This window comes from Podarcis pityusensis, assembly GCF_964106645.2.
Source record: "Podarcis pityusensis genome assembly, chromosome: 3".
NCBI classification, from domain to species: Eukaryota; Metazoa; Chordata; class Lepidosauria; order Squamata; family Lacertidae; genus Podarcis; species Podarcis pityusensis.
In genome coordinates, this window is record NC_138026.1 from 61924997 (window position 1) to 61944162 (window position 19166).

The 19166-nt window shown below is 42.0% G+C and overlaps 1 protein-coding gene across 10 annotated transcripts in view; it reads left to right on the forward strand.

Annotated features, from left to right (window-relative positions):
• The first annotated feature begins 6419 nt into the window (after positions 1-6419).
• The window catches only part of LOC308473893 (uncharacterized protein), a 111382-nt gene continuing 98635 nt past the window's right edge, over positions 6420-19166 (forward strand). For 6 of the 10 annotated variants that reach the window (XR_013984356.1, XR_013984357.1, XR_013984358.1 and 3 more), the window contains exon 1: positions 6420-6715. Coding sequence is in view for 4 of the 10 variants with exons in the window: in XM_080999796.1 (XP_080855922.1) it covers positions 6704-6715 (12 nt within the window). In the remaining 6 variants the exon portion in view is untranslated. Of the gene's footprint in view, positions 6716-17219; positions 17315-19166 lie in introns of those variants that run through there. The other 4 variants (XR_013984361.1, XM_080999798.1, XM_080999799.1 and 1 more) reach the window with 1 other exon arrangement.

The following is a 19166-nucleotide window of genomic DNA, read 5'->3' on the forward strand; positions in this document are numbered from 1 at the left end:
GGCCGTTTAGGGCTTTAAAGGTCAGCACCAACACTTTGAATTGTGCTCAGAAATGTCCAGACCAAATATCCATCACATTATAGTAAATAAAGATTTTTTCCCCTGTGTTCTGCAATGTGCTTTTGTGATAATTTGCCAACCATTGCATCCTAATTGCAGCAACTGTGAACCACTCTGCAAACTTGATTGGATGGGTAGTATATAAACGTAATAAACAAATAAACTGATTTATTTCTGGAACTTACTCCTGATTAAGAATGTGTAGGATTGGTCTGTCATTCATCTTTGGTTCAGAAGCTTCTCAGCAACTGGGGAAAACAACACACTTAAGGTAGTAAAAGAAATGATCTAGCCAGTCCCAGGCCTGTGCCTTGATTTGACTGGGTTTTGTAGTTGTAAAAATGGCAGGTCTACCATTACGTCTCTCTCCCTCTGCCTCCCTCCCTCTGTGTGTGTTGCCTCTGTAGCAGCAGCACAGTTGTTACCATGCACTGCCCAAACACGGCTCTATAAAGTAGCATTCACCATTAGGGTGTTTATGACTATGTTACAAAGAGCATAGTTGGCTTAACAGATTTCTGAAGAACTTGACTGTTTCATTTACCCAAAACAAGGCTAAAGCAGATCCTGTTGCACACAAAGGAGACTTTCTAGATAACACTGGCCACAGCACTTCGTATACTGAAAACTGGAAAGGGACCAAAATTGGCAGGAGCTCTCTAATCTGCCACAAGAGCGAGAATTTTCATTATCCTTCACATCTCTCATAGACTTTGCTTTGGAAGTCTTATGCAAGCAGCCATGCAGTGGAACGATTGTATTCTTAATGATTTCAAAGATGTGGATGTTTTTTTCTCCAGTGTTTGACCTATTTTGCCACTCATGCATTATACATATTGGGGAAAGCTGTACTCATAAGGCATAGTCATTAGAGCTTAAAGTGAATCACTCTACTTCTTGCCCTCCCTCTTTTTCTCCCTGTGCAAAATCTAACATTTAAAAACTGCCGGAATCAGTCATTTCTCCCCTCTTCCCTTTTTATGTCTTCATGCACTTTTCCCAGTGCTCTTCTTGGGAGCCTTGTATTTTGAATAAAAAAAATTAAGAGACAGTAACAGTTATTATTTGTATGGACATACATATAATTAAAAAGATTCTTACTTTGAGGAATTTAGCTGAGGATTACATTTTCTTTCCTAAATTAGTTGCATGGCATGGATACATATGCTCCCTTCAGACCAGGAGTTGGCATACGATTACCCAACCCATGTTGTGCAATGTGAATGCTTAAAATAAATATTTATTTAGCATATTTGAAGTGAACTATTTTTCACAGCAGCTGAAACTGGTTCACCTCGGTGTATCCCATGCCTCCCTGCACCCCATGAAGTATGTTTGAGTGTGGGATGGTGATTCGTCGAAGTTATCCTAGGTCATGGCTGACCTTCTCCTTTTTGTCAATTGAAATTTGCCTCTTTAAGAGATGTGCTCTCAGGAATTAAGGAGTATGTCTTCTTTAGCATTTTGATGATAAGACATAAACTACTGCAGTCCACAATTGGTACCGTGCACCAACAGAAAAACTAGCAGAATGGTCAGATTTCTCGCACTTGAGGCTATAGGTTGGTCATAAAATCTTTAGAACAACACATAAAACAATAGAAATGCTTTATTTGGCTGTCAAGATTCTCCATCCAGCTTCTCCATCCTCAACAAAGCTGCTGTCTCATCATTATAAGTATTGCTTGACTCGGCATCTCCAGAAGTGAACCTGGGATTCAGATGAAACCAAAGACCAGTGAGGAGCCAGTCTAGGTTGGTGGCCACAGACTCTCAATTTTTATATAGTCTTTGGTACAATACTTGCTTATGCTACTGTGCCTGGGTAAATTGCTTTTCCTATGACCACCATAATGGCATTGAATTCTTTTTTTGCAGGTTTTTTTTTTTTTACAATGGCTGTATCAGCTTTCTTCTTGTATCTACCTGAGGACAAAGGATTTTATCAAAAGAGCCTTAAAAAAAAGTTCTTTGAAATAATCATTCCATATATGTTGGCACAAGATTATGCTTATTAACCATAATTTTAAATAAGTGAGAAAAGAGACCAAAAAAGCATCAGGAAATCTTCAGCACTTTAGAAATTAATTTAAACAAAACATCCAGTTGAATGTTAACTTGAAATTTCAAATTCTAATAATTTATAAGCAAACTGCACCTTCCAGTAAATTTACTAACTGCTTCTCCTTCTTTACATTTTTTATAATATGTTATCTTAGTCAAAAAGACTATCTTCCAGATTTTCAGTCACTATTGCATTATATCGGGTCAAATGGGAAATGATCACTGACCTACTGTTACAATTCTTGTCGCTATTAATAATGCCATTGTAAGTTCTAAATTCATTTCATTAACTATTCCTTTTAGCAACAGAACCATCTGTGTCAGCCTGTGGGCCTAATTAGGCCTTGCTGGGGTCCTCATTTTCCCCAAGCTACACCCGCCCCACACCTGACATCATATGCTGTGTGCTTAAATGGTTCTCTCCATTGTTCCTTGGCAAACCAGGCTCACTGATAATGTCAGTCAGCTGATTGACGCTGCCTGGAAGTCCCACTGTGATTGTCTGCCCTGGGGAGTTCCTTATTCCAAAGATGTGATGAGTGAGATAAGGTTCTGGCCTGGTGGACAGATCCTTAAAATTACATTGCAAAGAGTATTTATCATGGCAAATGATCAGCATTCACACTGAATTCACTCTCCATGGTGAATATTCTCCATGGTGCTACCTTACATCGCTGCAGTCTGTTTGTGTATACTGTAGTTACAAGAATGAGGATAAAGTGAGAAAATTTAGCCCTACCTCCATGGTTGAAATGCCACAATGTCCTGTGGTAGCACCATGGAGAAGTGGCTTTCATAGGATGGTAGGTATGTATGCAATAAGGGAACCAGCACTGACCAGTAAATAAGATTATTATTATTATTGCATTAAAAGAAAGAAAACAAATTAAAACAAACAAAGCTTTAACACCACATTTGAAAGAGATGGGGAAAGGGAAGGACTTGAAGTAAACTTGAAGTAAGAAATAAATATTTCAACAATTGCACAAGGAATTAAAGAGTCTAGTGATAGCGCTTGGTGCCTAAAAATAAGCTGCCAACTAAATGAACAGGGTGCCATTGCCGAATCTTATTCCAGCTGAAAAGTGCAGAGTGATCTGGGAGATTCTGCAGGAAATCTACATTACAGTAGGAGACTATTTCTATTCACACAATGGCCAGTAAGGAGGAGAAGCGGGGTGGGGAGGGTCTTACATTGCCTTTCTTAGCTCGTCATTTTAATGGGCAATTCTGCCAGCCTTAAATTTGGACAGAACCTCTTATTCCATGAAGATTTTGAATTAAAATATTAGATGTACTGGAAAAGACGAGTGTGTTAACAATGTCCCCTGAATAACATAGCCATATAATAATGTTAATTTTTCTTTCTTTCTGGACATGTTTCCTTACTGCAGTGTAACATGCTTTAAAACTCTGAGCTGTACAGACTTCGATCCCATTTCATATTTATTTACATATTTAGAAAAAAAAAATCATACATGGCTTTGTAAAAAAAACAAAACAAAACACTTCTAAGAGTCTACATAAAATAGTATAACAATTATCAATATAATACACCTGAAATCAGCAAGTGCTAAAAATATGGATAGAAAATTAAATCTTGTGTCTGGATAAGGTTTCTAAAGGCTGTTGGCATGTGCCAAACATGGTATAGCAAGGGTGCCTGCCAAATGTTAATCAATGTCTCAGATGTTATGTGAATTTACATGTTTCAGGAGGCAAGGTCACTGGAAACCTCTCCCTCTGTGCATTTACATTCAGGTAGATGAGGAATGCTTGAGCTGAGCTGTGTATATTGTGAACATAAGAAGCTGCCTTGTACTGAGGCAGACTATTGGCCTTCCTCAAGGTATCTTCCACCTTTTCAGATGCAGGAAGTACCTTTAACACAAACATGCATTTGGGGACCCATTTGCTAATCTTCTATCATAGATTTGCATGGTGGCAGTGCTCTTGTTGTAGTCTACCTTGGGGCAGGCCATGACACACCAGTGGGTCCCAATCCACCAGTTGAAGACCAGTATATCTGGCAGCAGCTCTCCAGGGTTTCAGCTCTAACTGGTGATGCCATGACTTGGACCTGGGATGTTCTGAATGCAAAGGACATGCTCTACTACAGAGCTACACTGTGCCAATAATCTCATCAAGGTTTATTTTATTTTTTTTATGTGGGGAGGCATTTGCTGCTGGGTCATAGTGGTGAAAAGAAATTCTCCCACTGTGTCAGCCCAGCCAACATAGCCAAAAATCAGGGATGACTGAAGCTGGCATACAAGACATTGAGAAGTCTTGAGGAAGGCTGAGGGTTTGAGGAAGGCTGTCCTGAAATTGAGGAATTACATTTTTGAGGAACAATTATGATGAAAAAGATATAAATATAAAATGAAATTATATGATAAATAATAATAATCTTGATGCTGTACCCCAGAACTATGGCTCCTTCCCACAAAAAGACTCCTTCCTCTGAATTTTGGCTCAGTTTTAGCTCATTCTGAGTTTTAGCTCATTCTGAGCAATTCCAGTATTAAAATAATGCCAGGAATCAGGTCTGCTCTTAGTATTCTGCTTGCATTGGAGCTTATCTGCATACACCAACCCTATTGTAATGCAACTGTGTGCAGAAGTGTGAAAATTCAGTGGTGAGTCTGCTGGGGATTGCACTCATCTCAGTCACAAGAAAGGACTAGCTGGCCTGTGGCCCAATGACAAAGCAAATTCTCTCACTTCCTGAGCTGATTAGAAAATTCAAGGGGGAGAATTAATGAAAAAATATTTTTGTAAAATAAAGTCAGAAACTTTTAATTTGGTAGTCATGGAATAACTTGAGAAACAACACCACCCATCTAAATATGAGGAGACCCCTTTTTTCTCTAGTGTCAGTACTAGGGATGGGCAAATCTGTCAATTTCAGTTTCAGACAGTTTCTCATTTTTTTCAGTCTCACATTCAGTCTACACCAGTTTGTAATTTTTTTTAAAAAAAGACGCTCATGAAAATTAATTAGCATTTTGGTGCCAATTTCTCTTAACATACATGTGCTTGTATGAACTTTCGCTGAATTGAAACATTTTTTGCACAGCAGTTTCCAGTAAAACATTTGTATGGACACTTTACCCCAGCATATACATACTTTGCTGAAGAACTACTTTGCACCATTCAGAGAAGGATGGGTTTGTTTGGGTTTGTGCATTGTTTTGGAAAGTGCAAGTTATGTAGGTCCACCTTTAAGCATGAAGTGATTCAAATTCCACCGCCATCCTTACAGTACAGAGGAGAAGGGGAGAAGCAGGGCTCACTTTGTAGACAATCTCCTGAACCCACTTTTGTTTCTATGAATGTCTACATGCCACCTGCAAGTCTCTGAATATCCATGTGGGCTTTGGAATTTCCTGAAGTTTTGTTCATGGTCAGTAAACCAGCTCTTCATTAAAAAAAATGAAATACTTTGGGGACAATCATTTTGGGAGTTTTTCTTTCTTTCTAAGAACCTGGGGTGTCTTCATTTCAGATCTTGTTCCATATTAAACAGCAACCCTAGCTCCGAAATCCGATTTCAGTCAAACTAGTAACTGAATACAAACAAGAAAAACAAGTCTTTGCACTGGTTTATTTACTGCAGCTAACAAACCACATCTGATGAGCTGTATAATTTGCTCCAGCAACTGCTGCCAAAAATAAAAAGCTGGGTCCTGCAATGCAGCACGTTTCCGAGGAATACAGAACTCCGCCTTTTCCCATCGTGTAGCATCCTCTGTGTCTTTGACTCTGCGGGGTGGGAAATGATACAGTGGGACAGTTGATTGGTGCCGTAAGCCCTAAAGGGCAACCTGAAAGGATAGGTGCCACCCCAAATCCCCTTCTGTCATCAAACTAAATTTTAAGTTTTTTTTAAAAAAAATGCTGTCATTTAGGATGTTCTGCCGAAAAGCTGACAACACAAGCAGCAGAAGAGCAATAAAAATATATTGGTCTGGGTGGCTCCACTGAGAGATAAACTGAGCACCCTCAAAATCCTCTCTTTTAATGAGTGATCTAGCTCTTCCAGTAAACTCTGCCTTTTCTGTTACCATTTGTTTGGCAGAGTTATTTGATACTTCTAAGAAACGGATCCCTTTTTAGTTCAGTGACCAGAACAGGAACTATTCTGTTGTGTGTGTTTATGTATTAGACTCCCCCCCTCCCCATGGAGAAAGACATTCCTGTGTAGCTGTTTCTTCTCCCCCGCCCTCCCCGCATGCTGGTTACAAAAGGCTTAGAAAACAAAACCACCCTCAAACAAGCTCAACAAGCAGAAATACAGGCAATAGAAAGTCCTGATATAATTTGCAGATTAAGTCCGAATGCTTGCAATAAGTTCTCCGGTGCTGATTTGGCTGGCGTCTCTCACAAACATGGGGTTGCTTTCTGCACTACTGACAGCAGGGCATTAGCGAGAGAGAGAGAGATGTGGAGGTTTTTTTTGGTTATTAAAAGCAAAGTCTGTAGAAGGGAGTGGATTAGGGAAGAATGAAAGGTCAATGATTTTAATTCTACTTCGCTGAATTCAAATGTTTGAAAGGATATATTCGGCGGAAAGGTCATGTCATGGAAGGTAAGCAGCTTGTCCTAAGGTTTGCAGTGGGATAAACAAAACGGTAGCTTGCCTGGGATGTTTGTGTGTCAAAGGTAACAAAGAACCTGCTCTTTTTCTTAAAGCCTTTTAACCCTCTGCATACTCCCTGGGATCATAGCTGGAGTTTAATGGCAACAGGCTGGTGTTTGCTTTCGGTCCCTCCAAGATTCAGAGGCATTAGCTCTGACAGTCACTACAGGGCCTGGCCAATATTACATTTCTCACTTGAAAGCTTTAACCACCAGCTGCACATCTTTTGGAAATTCTTTGCCCTCTCAAGTCTTCTTACTCTGACAGTCACAAAATGATATATTTTTTAAAATAAAAAATGTATGGAATGCAAAGAGAGAGGAAAACATGAACTCGGGGCAAGGGGGGGGGACCCAATGGGAGAACCATTTTGCTATTTGTTCATCTAGCCCAGTACAGTGGACGCTTGGGTCGCGAACTTGATCCGGGCGGGATGCATGTTCGCAACCTGCAGCGTCCGCAACCCGCAGCAGCACATCTGCACACGTGTGGGTTGTGATTCTGTGCTTCTGCACATGCTCAAAGCGCGATTTAGCACTTCTGTGCATGCACGACCGCCGAAACCCAGAAGTAACCCATTCCGGTACTTCTGGGTTTCGGTGGTCCGTAACCCAAAAAAACGCAAACTGAAGCGTCTGTAACCCAAGGTGTGACTGTATTGTCAACCTTGACTGGCAGCAGCTTTCCAGGGTATCATACAGAACTCCCTCCTAGATCTACCAGGCGATGGCCAGGATCGAACCCGGGGCCTTTCTTTGCCTGCAAAGTTTGTGATCGATCACTGAGAAAGCCAGTGTGGTGTAGTGGTTAAGAGCGGTAGACTCGTAATCTGGTGAACCGGGTTCGCGTCTCTGCTCCTCCACATGCAGCTGCTGGGTGACCTTGGGCTAGTCACACTTCTCTGAAGTCTCTCAGCCCCACTCACCTCACAGAGTGTTTGTTGTGGGGGAGGAAGGGAAAGGAGATTGTTAGCCGCTTTGAAACTCCTTCGGGTAGTGATAAAGCGGGATATCAAATCCAAACTCTTCTTCTTCTTCTGAGCCATGGCCTTCTCTCAGGTGGCACAAGGTGACGACCAAGTTGGCACTCTTTTTGTGCCACTGACATTCATGACTTACTTTCTCTGTGCATAAGAACACAAGGACAACCCTGCTGAACAACAACAACAAATTATTACTTAAACCCTGCCCATCTGGCTGGGCCTCCCCAGCCACTCTGGGCAGCTTCCAACAGGATATTAAAAACCTGATAAAACAGCAAACAGTAATTAATTCTCTAAACAGAGCTGCCTTCAGATGCCTGCTAAAAGTCAGATAGTTGTTTATTTCCTGGACATCTGGTCGGAGGGCGTTCCACAGGGTGGGCGCCACTACCGAGAAGGCCCTCTGCCTGGTTCCCTGTAACTTCGTTTCTCACAGTGAGGGAACCACTAGAAGACCCTCAGAGCTGGACCTAAGTGTCTGGACTGAACGATGGGGGTGGAGACTCTCTTTCAGGTATACTGGGCCGAGGCCGTTTAGGGATCAGCGCAAAGACCTAACAAGCATTTTGTTTTGACAGTGGCCAACCAGTTGCCTACAGGAAGCCATCTCCTACTCCTCTGCCCTGAGAGCCCCAACAATATGCACCACAATTTTCAAAATATACACCATATGGAGATAAATCAAATTTTACAGAGCTGCTCAGTACTTTCCCAAGTGGTTTAGCAACCAATCACTCTTCTCAAGGAACTCCGGAAATTGTAGCACTGCAAGGGGAATGCAGTTCTCCTAACTAACTACAGTTCCCAGGATCCTTTGGAAGATGCTAAAGTGGCAAAATAGTGCTTTCCATGTATGGTGTGAATCTGGCCATACATTAACCTGTGAAAGCAGTGAACTCCATAGATGAGTGGGAATTTGAACCTGATTTTTATACATCCAGATTCTGGACACAGGATGCTTCTAGACAGAGCCTTAATTTGCAAATGGGCTTTTGACATATTGTAATGGGCCCTTCACAAGAATTAAATTTACCAGATTTGCCTAAAAAAGGAAAAACAAAACAAAACACAGGCTAGCATTTTGAGGCTAACAACAACATGTGAATGTTGCAAAAACAAAAACCCAACGAAAACAGTGCATGCCTGGGGAGCACTGATTCCACAATAAACAATCGTCTGGAAGCATCCCTAGCCAGAGCCTCTATTTTTATGCACTGTATTCTTATCAGATGAGTAAGCTGTACATTGTATGCACTTGGAAAGACTGTTGATAATTTTAATGCATATTTAATGTAAACTGCATATATATATATATATATATATATATATCAACTCAGGGGTTTACAAATTCTGTAAAATAAAAATAAATACTAAATTAGAAAAAATACACCTGCACTACAAGCCTATTTATTCAGAAGTAAATCCCATATAAGGTCTGTGTATATGTTACCAGCTTAAAACGAAGCCACGTCATTCTTTTTCTCAGTGTGGATTGGAGCTGGTGGGGAGCAGGGAGAGATACATTGAAATGCAGTATTTCCTAAGAAACGACAGAGTAAATGCAGGAGATATATGGAATGTGGCTAATGTTGTGTCTATACAGACAACGACCGATTGACGCACGCCCAATTATGCACAACTGCAGATGTGTGCATGGTGGTGACCCAGACGTGGCTGGTAAAGGGGGTGGAATGGGGTGAGATCAGGGAGGAATGGGAGCATGGCAGGGCAGGGCTGTGATGGGGCAAAACGGGGCATAGTGGGTTTATGCACACTCCGTTTTTGCACGTGATGACCTGGAATAAAACCCCTGCACCAATTGGAGATTGTCTGTACTGCTTCCCAAACCAGACATGGGAGTGCACTTGAGTCAGAGTAAATAGGAGTGTGTACATAGCCTAAGACTGCTGCCTAACTCTAGACATGATATGAGCAAATAATTGTTATGAAGATGGACAAGAAAACGATTATTTAAACCACACCTGTCCCACACAATGAAAGTCAGATCTACAGAAAGCAGAATCAGTTTCCACAGTACATTTTACAGAAAGAATTACTCAATCGCTATGTTTTGGAAATACAGCTGTATGTTTTTTCTACAGCGTGCCAAAAAATGGGATTTTTTTAAAAAAATAAAAAAATAAAAACTGCCAGCTAGGAAACATTATTCTGTTTGTTCAAGAAGGAAAAGCAGCAAGCGTAGCCAAGAATTTCTGAGTAAGTTACAGGATGGTTCATTCTCCTTAAGAATTGTTTTTCTCGATATCTAGTAAGGGTAGATAAAAATGAATCTGGCAGAGGTTTTGTTGTCCACCCCCCTGGAGGGCCATTTGACTCTATACACTTTTGGTTCCTAAATGTAACGTGTGTTTACCCAGGAAAGACAAAGGGAGACAAGTATCCCAACAAATGGTACAATAAAACTTCAAATTCCACTTCTGTCATGACTCAAGTGATGAAAATTTTAGCAAAAGCCTAGACATGCAATAAAGTATCATCAATCACACACCATTATTTCCCATCTGGGAACCCAGGATACAGACAAATCCTGGAAATCTCTCAACAAACATACAGATTACAGAAATGCTAAGTATTTCATCAGAACCTCTTATGCTTAATGTTTCTGGTAACTGCCTTGTATAGTAATGTGAGTAGAGACCCCCACTGTACTGAAAAGCACTGCGTGATTCCGTCTCTCTCTTCTCCCTAAGTTCCCATTCCACTTTTCCCTCCCCCCAGCTTGGCTGTTATGCAGCGTCAGTTTCTACATGCATGATCCGTTGTCTACAATCTTAAGCAAAACCACGCCTTGCTCCAACTCCCGAATCTTTGTGTAAAACCCTTCTTAGCCAATCCCTCCGTGTGAATTTCTCCTTGGATTATTCTATCTCTGATCATCAATGTTTCTATACCAAGGACCTTTCTCACAGTTATCATCAAACAAGGAAAGAAAACATGCTCTCAAATAGCCACAGGGTCTTTTAGAGCAGTCCCTAAGAGATAACCATTTTCTCTCTCTTTGTTAATATGACCCTGAAACATGCTGACTAAGACATGGTAAATGGGGAGTGTCTGTGATTAGATTTTAATGCTCTTGGGTTGAATCCAGCTAAGTCTTCTAGGGATGGGGGGGGGCGCGAATTTGGTTCGGTTTGCATTTTAATATGAACCGATTTGATTCCTTTTTTCGTGAAATAAGTGAGCTGAAGCGCAGCTACCTTTGGAATTCACACTTCTCTGAATTTTGCAATGCAATTCTCCAACCAAAAAATTAGTACAAAGGTGTGTATATATTAGGGGCACTATAGATAAAAATGCATACATTTGCAAGGTCACCATACAAAGATTGCATTGTAAAAATTGCCTGTAAAAAAATTTGTATATTGGGAAAACACTAAAATGCTGAAGTTTTTTGAGGATGATTTAAAAAACAACAACAAATTGTTGTGGAAATCAATAATGAAAATAAAAAAGAAACTAAGGGAAATTGAAATTGACAGATGTGTGCATTCTAGATGTGTGTCAGTCCACCGAAATGAATGAATGTGATTACAAATGAATGAATGGACACGACAATAGATCTACTTTGAGTATGGTTTTGTTGGATACAACCCAATGCAACTTCTTGCATTATACTGCATGATATAATACTGTTCAAATGTAATTCACAATTTCCCATGTTAAACTTTGGAGGGGGGGTGATACAGAGTGGGAGTTAGAGTAAACTCATGACTGTTTCAGGATTCAAGTAAACCTACTGACATTCTGTGGTAGGCACAGTTATGTGCCCTAACATGAGTTCAGTTGGGTTTGGAATGAAATTTCTATCAGCTGTCCTCTATTTTTCATCCAGCCCACTGCATCAACTTCAGCTCATCAGAATACCAGACAGTAATGCAATCTCCAGTGTTGGAGAAGACTATTGGGAGCAATTGTTTCAATAGTCCTACTCATTTTGTTCTTCCACAGTGAAAAAAGAGCCTTGACCTGCCTTGCTCTATTCACTGGGAAGTTCACCAGGGCTATCCGAAATCTATCTCAGAAAATCAACCCATCAGAAATCCATCGCAGTCCATCAACTAAGATGAAAGTCTAACAGGCTTTTATTTTGAGCATGCTGCTTTATGGAAGGAGTAAGGGACAACTTACAACCATCAGAAGCAATGCCTAAACACCTTACACATGCACTGCATCAGGAAGATTTTGGGCATGACATGGCAGGACAGAGTCTAAACAAAGATGTGCTCTCCCAAGCCCACAGTCCCAGCATGTTCTCACTTCTGCCTCAGCGACGTCTACACTGCCTCAGTCATGTGCACAGGACAGAAGATGGCAGGATCCTCCAGGGCATGCTCTATGGGGAGCTGGCTTCAGGCACTAGGGCTGTTGGCAGACCAGCTCTGCATTACAAATACAGTGGTACCTCTAGTTACGAACTTAATTCGTTCCGGAGGTCCGTTCTTAACCTGCAACTGTTTTTAACTAGAGGCGTGCTTTCGCTAATGGGGCCTCTTGCTGCTGCTGCGCTGCCGGCACATGATGTCTGTTCTCATCCTGGAGCAAAGTTCTCAACTTGAGGTAACTCTTCCAGGATAGCAGAGTTTGTAACCTGAAATGTTTGTAACCTGAGGTGTTTGTAACTCGAGGTACCACTATATGTCTGCAAACGTGACATGAAGACTGGCATGGGAATCCCTTGCAGATGGCCACAGTGCCTGGAGACAGTCAGACAGTTGTGTATCCATAGTAGTGACCAGAGGAGGAATGACTGCTGGGAGGAGCACAGAGAGAAGAAATACCATGGTGCACCTGTAGCAGCAAAACCAGACACCTTTATCTGCCCCAGCTGCAATAAAACATGTCTCTCCCCTATTTGCCTCTACTGCCACAGCGGACGCTGTAACTCTAAAATGGTTTGACTTCACCCCTGAAGGTGCACTCTTCCATTGTCTCTTGAAACAGACAGAGTGGATCATTCAAATTGGTCTCCTATACCTGCAGGAGTGAATAGTTGCTGCAAGACTATTTTAAGGGCCATAAACATTAATATCAGCACTTCGAATTGTGCCCAGAAGCACCCTGGTTGCCTATTTAATCGGCACAGATATGGTCCCACATCTTCAGAGCTTCTGACCCTTCTTGGCAGTTTGATGGTGAAGCACTGTATCTCCAATTTGCTGCAACACAAGGTCATTTGCTAGTGATCTGCCACTTCTGTGCTGCAAAGATCCAGGTTCACAAAAGAAACACCAGAGTGCTACAGCATCTATTGTTGTGGCTTTCCTTGTGGAAACCAATCTGAAATTTTGATCTTGAAGTCCTGACCTTTGTTGTTGTTTAGTCATGTCCAACTCTTCGTGACCCCATGGACCAGAGCATGCCAGGCACTCCTGTCTTCCACTGCCTCCTGCAGTTTGGTCAAACTACTGTTTGTAGCTCCTCTGTTGTCCCCCTCTCCTAGTGCCCTCCATTTCCTCCAACATCAGGGTCTTTTCCAGGGAGTCTTCTCTTCTCATGAGGTGGCCAAAGTATTGGAGCCTCAGCTTCAGGATCTGTCCTTCCAGTGAACACTCAGGGCTGATTTCCTTAAGAATGGATAGGTTTGATCTTCTTGCAGTCCATGGGACTCTCAAGAGTCTCCTCCAGCACCATAATTCAAAAGCGATTAGCTTTCTTTATGGTCCAGCTCTCACTTCCATACATCACTACTGGGAAAACCATAGCTTTAACTATATGGACCTTTGTTGGCAAGGTGATGTCTCTGCTTTTTAAGATGCTGTCTAGGTTTGTCATTGCTTTTCTCCCAAGGAGCAGGCGTCTTTTAATTTCGTGACTGCTGTCACCATCTGCAGTGATCATGGAACCCAAGAAAGTAAAATCTCTCACTGCCTCCATTTCTTCCCCTTCTATTTGCCAGGAGGTGATGGGCTCAGTGGCCATGATCTTCATTCTTTTGATGTTGAGCTTCAGACCATATTTTGTGCTCTCCTCTTTCACCCTCATTAAAAGGTTCTTTAATTCCTCTTCACTTTCTGCCATCAAGGTTGTGTCATCTGCGTATCTGAGGTTGTTGATATTTCTTCCGGCAATCTTAATTCTGGCTTGGGATTCATCCAGCCCAGCCTTTCGCATGATGAATTCTGCATATAAGTTAAATAAGCAGGGAGACAATATACAGCAGTGTCGTACTCCTTTCCCAATTTTGAACCAATCAGTTGTTCCATATACAGTTCTAACTGTAGCTTCTTGTCCCACACAGAGATTTCTCAGGAGACAGATGATGTGATCAGGCACTCCCATTTCTTTAAGAACTTGCCATAGTTTGCTGTGGTCGACACAGTCAAAAGCTTTTGCATAGTCAATGAAGCAGAAGTAGATGTCTTTCTGGAACTCTCTAGCTTTCTCCATAATCCAGCGCATGTTTGCAATTTGGTCTCTGGTTCCTCTGCCCCTTCGAAATCCAGCTTGCACTTCTGGGAGTTCTTGGTCCACATACTGCTTAAGCCTGCCTTGTAGAATTTTAAGCATAACCTTGCTAGCGTGTGAAATGAGTGCAATTGTGCGGTAGTTGGAGCATTCTTTGGCACTGCCCTTCTTTGGGATTGGGATGTAGACTGATCTTCTCCAATCCTCTGGCCACTGCTGAGTTTTCCAAACTTGCTGGCATATTGAGTGTAGCACCTTAATAGCATCATCTTTTAAAATTTTAAATAGTTCGGCTGGAATATCATCACTGACCTCAATAAGAATTGTGAATGTGAAGGCAGCATTTGACAAAATAGCCCCTGAGAAGTTATGTAGGCTCTGTTTTTTGATCTCACTAGCAACAACAAAAGAGTTTGTGTTTCTACCAAAACATGAAGAGAACCAGTGTGTGGTACATTTGCTAAATTGCTTCAGTTGGCTGTTGATGGGCTGGGCTGAAATTGCTGTTTAGCTATTAACTTGCTGGAGCACCTCTGGCAGTTACTGGTTTAAAGTCCCTCAAGTGTAAAATGTAAGAGTGGGTAGGACGACCAGCAGAAAGGCCATTGGAAGTAGGCACAAGTGTTGCAAGATCAGTGGGGCAGATCTTTTGTTTTTGTGTCTTGCAGCCACTTCTGCCTAAGGGGATATCAATCTGAGAGCCCCAACAAGCCCTGAGGTTAATTCAGTCACTTGGGAAAGATAAGACATAACCTGATTATAATATAGATTGGGTCTACAATGTTAGGCAAGCTCTGGGTCGGACTGGGAGAGTGTTGTCTGAAGTGACCTGAAGTTTCCTATGAAATTTGATCAAAACAATCATGAGATTCCAACAAGCCAAATTAGACATCACATGGAAAATGCATGTTTCAGTCCCCCACTTTCTTAAAGGCAACCTCAGGAGTAGAAGAGTAGCAAAGGGAGGGGCTGCATAACCCCTTCCCTTCCAGTTATTTTTTCCCTATTCAAAATGATTACTCAAACTCATTTTCTTCCCCTGGGGTAAAGACACGGGGTACCAACCAACCTTCTATCCATGAAAGGCAAGCGTTGACTGGACCTTTCTGACAGTCTTGCCCTTATCCTCATGCCACAGCAAATGGAACCAGTTCCATACAACCCGACTCAACAAATTCACTGGATTTGTAACAATGCAACACCATGAATGCAAACAATATTGCATTTTAAATGTATTTCAAATGTGTCATAGAATCCCTTGAGGACTCCTTTCTTGGGTCTGAATTCAACAGCACTTTCATGACCTGGAACAGCTCTGCTGATGGCTACTTGAGGATACAATTGCGGCAATACAGCCAGCTTTTGTTGTAGTTGCCATCACTGCCATGTAGTATGCATGATAACGCAGTCTTACTTATGTTTGGTTACAGTCGTTATGATTCTTGCACCACTTACATTCCAACTGCCATCCTGCCTGCTTTATTGCTCACAGATCACTGCAATACCAGGCAGCTGAATGGGATCCACATGGCGGGAGAGGGCACATGGGAGCGATTGTGTTGATAGCCCTTGCCACTTCACCATTCATAATGAGACCAGGGTCTCACTATGGAAACTCCCCAAACACATTCAGGATTCAAACTCCGTAGATGCGCGGGGAAACAATTGGTGGCAAATTAGGTACACACCTTTGGCAAAAGGCTAAATGTCAGGCAACAGAGGCAGTTGCTTTGCCTTCACTTTATCATATGAGCATGTACGAGTTAAAGTAGCAGCATGTCAGGGATGGGGAACGTCTGGTCCTACAGATGTTGGACTACAACTGCCATCATCTCTGAACACCAGCCAAGGTGGCTGAGGCTGATGGGACTTGCAGCTTAACAACATGCAGAAGCATGTTTCAATATAAGTAGCATGTAGACATTCCACAGCATGTAGAAAAAAATCGATGTAAGGGAATAGTGGATATGAGATGGAACAATGATAAATTAGGAATGGTGTTTGGGAGACGCTGAGGGAGGTGAGAACAGATGTGGGGATAGAAGCTGGAAGTCTGAAAAACAAAGCAAAGGTTGTGGGAAGCTCCACGGATGGAGTTTCAACCTTAAAGTTGATCAGCCAGTTATATAAAAGCCAATTTCCAGGCTCACAACACAGAGAAGGGTTTGAAGGCCAGTGACACAGTTCTGGCACTGAAATTAAGAAACTCTGCATAGCCTGGATAGGAGACTATCTGAGAATCAAAGGAAAGCTGCACTGAGCTCTTTGGAGGAATGACAAAAATATATGATTGTAGTAAATATTATTGCTCTGGCAAGAAAGAGCACGGAGTACAGACTCAAGCCTGACACAAGCTTGAGTAGCCAAGAGTAGCAGGGGCCAATGACGGCTGGAGTATAGATGACAGCCGTGAATGCCTGGAAGCAGGAAAAGGGAATGAGATGTTCTGTCTGTCTGTCAGGTGCTGCAATTGCTATGATCCTCAGAGGAGTGAGGATGGGAAACTTCTTTAGGAATTCAGGAAGCTGATTTGAGAATGTGTTTTCTGGAATCCTCCTGCAGCCCAAAGACCTCTCCTTAACAGCTTCCAGAAAAGGGCTAGATAGCCTTCAGCACATCTAATGGGGGCTGTTCAGAATATCTTTCCCTGGACATCCTGTGATATTTATTTATTTTAGCTTTAAGCTGCTAAACAACAGCAGGATAATGGCAAACACTTCAAGGGGGAAAATTGTTGTTCTTGTAGTGTATCAGTACAAACAATGGTGAGTCAATAGATAATATTTTAATGTTAAAAGTACTTGATGGCATTCTTTGAAGCGAGGCACATTCTGATAGTGAACAGTATGTGACTTGCGGTGTTTTGCACCAGGCTCTGTTGGATTGCTGCTGAGCACATCAAATGAGTTGTTAAGTGATTTGTGGAAATGTTGTTGGAAAGCAGTCTGTTGCCTAATAAACACATTAATAAGTGAAGGATGGCCTCTGTTTTTTCCAATACTTGTTATGCTTGCGGGTTGCTGGAGGGGACTGGCAAAACAAACAGGCATTTGGCTATGAAGGGATGACCTTCCTTGCAAAGAATTTCAATCTTCTATCTCTGCTGTGGAATGAGGAAGGAATGCTGTTGTATCAGAATGGTAAGATGGGGGAAGGGAGCAGTCTCTCTCTCTCTCTCTCTCTCTCTCTCTCTCTCTCTCTCTCTCATATCATTCTTGGGGCTTCCATTGCTTTCTGGAGAGCTTTTTTTTCCTAGAAAGGAAACTCTAATTACTAACCCTAATTTTGATGCCTGGGAGCAGCTATCAGGGAGAGGACATAGAACAACTCCCAAATTCAGCACACTGCAGAATCACACAGTAATTTCAGGACTGCAGTCTAGGATTCAGGCTGCCAGATCCTGATTTCGGTGTGGGATATTAATACCCCTGGGAAGGAGTTCCTAAGTTCTCTTGCCCCTGCCTTTATGAGGTCAATCCTAAACCAAGGCCTTACAAGTAGGGATTGACAAATCAGCCCAGATGTGCCAACTTAAATAAAATAGGGGGGGGGCATGTAAGATCACAAGACCTGAGGCACACACAACATTTGAATGGCAATGCCCATCAACTTGAGGGAGGGCAGCCCCCTCAAATATTTTATGGGGGTGAAAGGGATCTCGGCTCCTAGGAGTTGGCTCCTATGGATCAGCCTAAGACTATTTTGTTTTACTTTTGCGGCCACTCAATCACAGGTCCATCTTGTCCTCTGTGGAATTTTTTTTTTTGGAATTACACATATTAAGACACACACTGACACACATTACTGTACACATTTTCCTATGCATTTCCCTCAAAATATGTGTTTTTCAGTGCATTTTCCGATAAAACACACATTTGGTACAAATGGTAACCATAAAATGCTTACTTTTGCACACCCAAACTGCACCGCAAAATCTGGGGGTATCATTTGACTGGGAGTTGTGATCAGATCTACAAAGCAAGTTCTGGGGTGACAAATGGGGTTAGTTTGCTGAGAAAAGTGGACTGAATTCATTCCTGTTCCATCTCTACCTATATGTGGGCAAATATTGACACAGCCAAATGCTTAATTCAATACAAATTACAAAGTTAATTAAGTGCTGACTTGTATGATATAGGCACAATTTATGATTAATATTGTACTCCGTATGAAATAAATCTAACCATGAACACAAAACACCACCACCAACATATGTGTTGCTGAAAGAGACAGCCAAAACAGCCAGGCCAGGCCAACTCCACTAAGAAATCAAGAGCTCTACTGGATCACCAAAGGTCCATCTAGTCTACTATCCGGTTCCTAAAAGTGAACAGCTGGATGGCTCCAAGGAGCCCTCATGCAGAACAGGATCGCAATAGTTCTCACCCGTGTCGATTCCAAGAGACTTGTTTTCACAGGCATACTGATTCTGTAGAGCATGGATGGTAGAACTGGTAGCTATGCCATTTGGCGATAAAAGGCTTCTTGCTTCCTTTCATCCTATGTCAATTGTTTATTTTTTTAAAATATAGAAATAGTGATTCAATAAAAAAGCAACTTTCCTGATGTCAAAAAGGAGTCAACATATTGGGTAGTATCCAGTGAATAGTTCACTCTGTGCAGTGCTTTAGATTTGTGCAACAGAACTCCCCCCCCTCCCTCTGTGTGCTTCCCTAAATTTGCTCAAGGGTTTGAGGATCTGAAGAGATTAAGTGGAGAGAGAGGAGAGGGAGGGCAGGTTCTGTTGCTGTTTTGTGTCAGGCGGCAAAATGTCTTGGGCCCTATTTCCATCCTGCAACTCTGTGATTTATCTCTTCCTGGGAGAGCTCGTGGTTCTAAAAGTCATATACATGTCTTCGACAGCATCCAATTCCTCTAAAGATCATGTACTTTATTGTCTCTTGTCTCCACCATCCACAAAGTGCACAAATGGCACACTGATACATAGCAGGCATGAATCCTTGCCGCTCACTGGCCAACACATGGAAACAG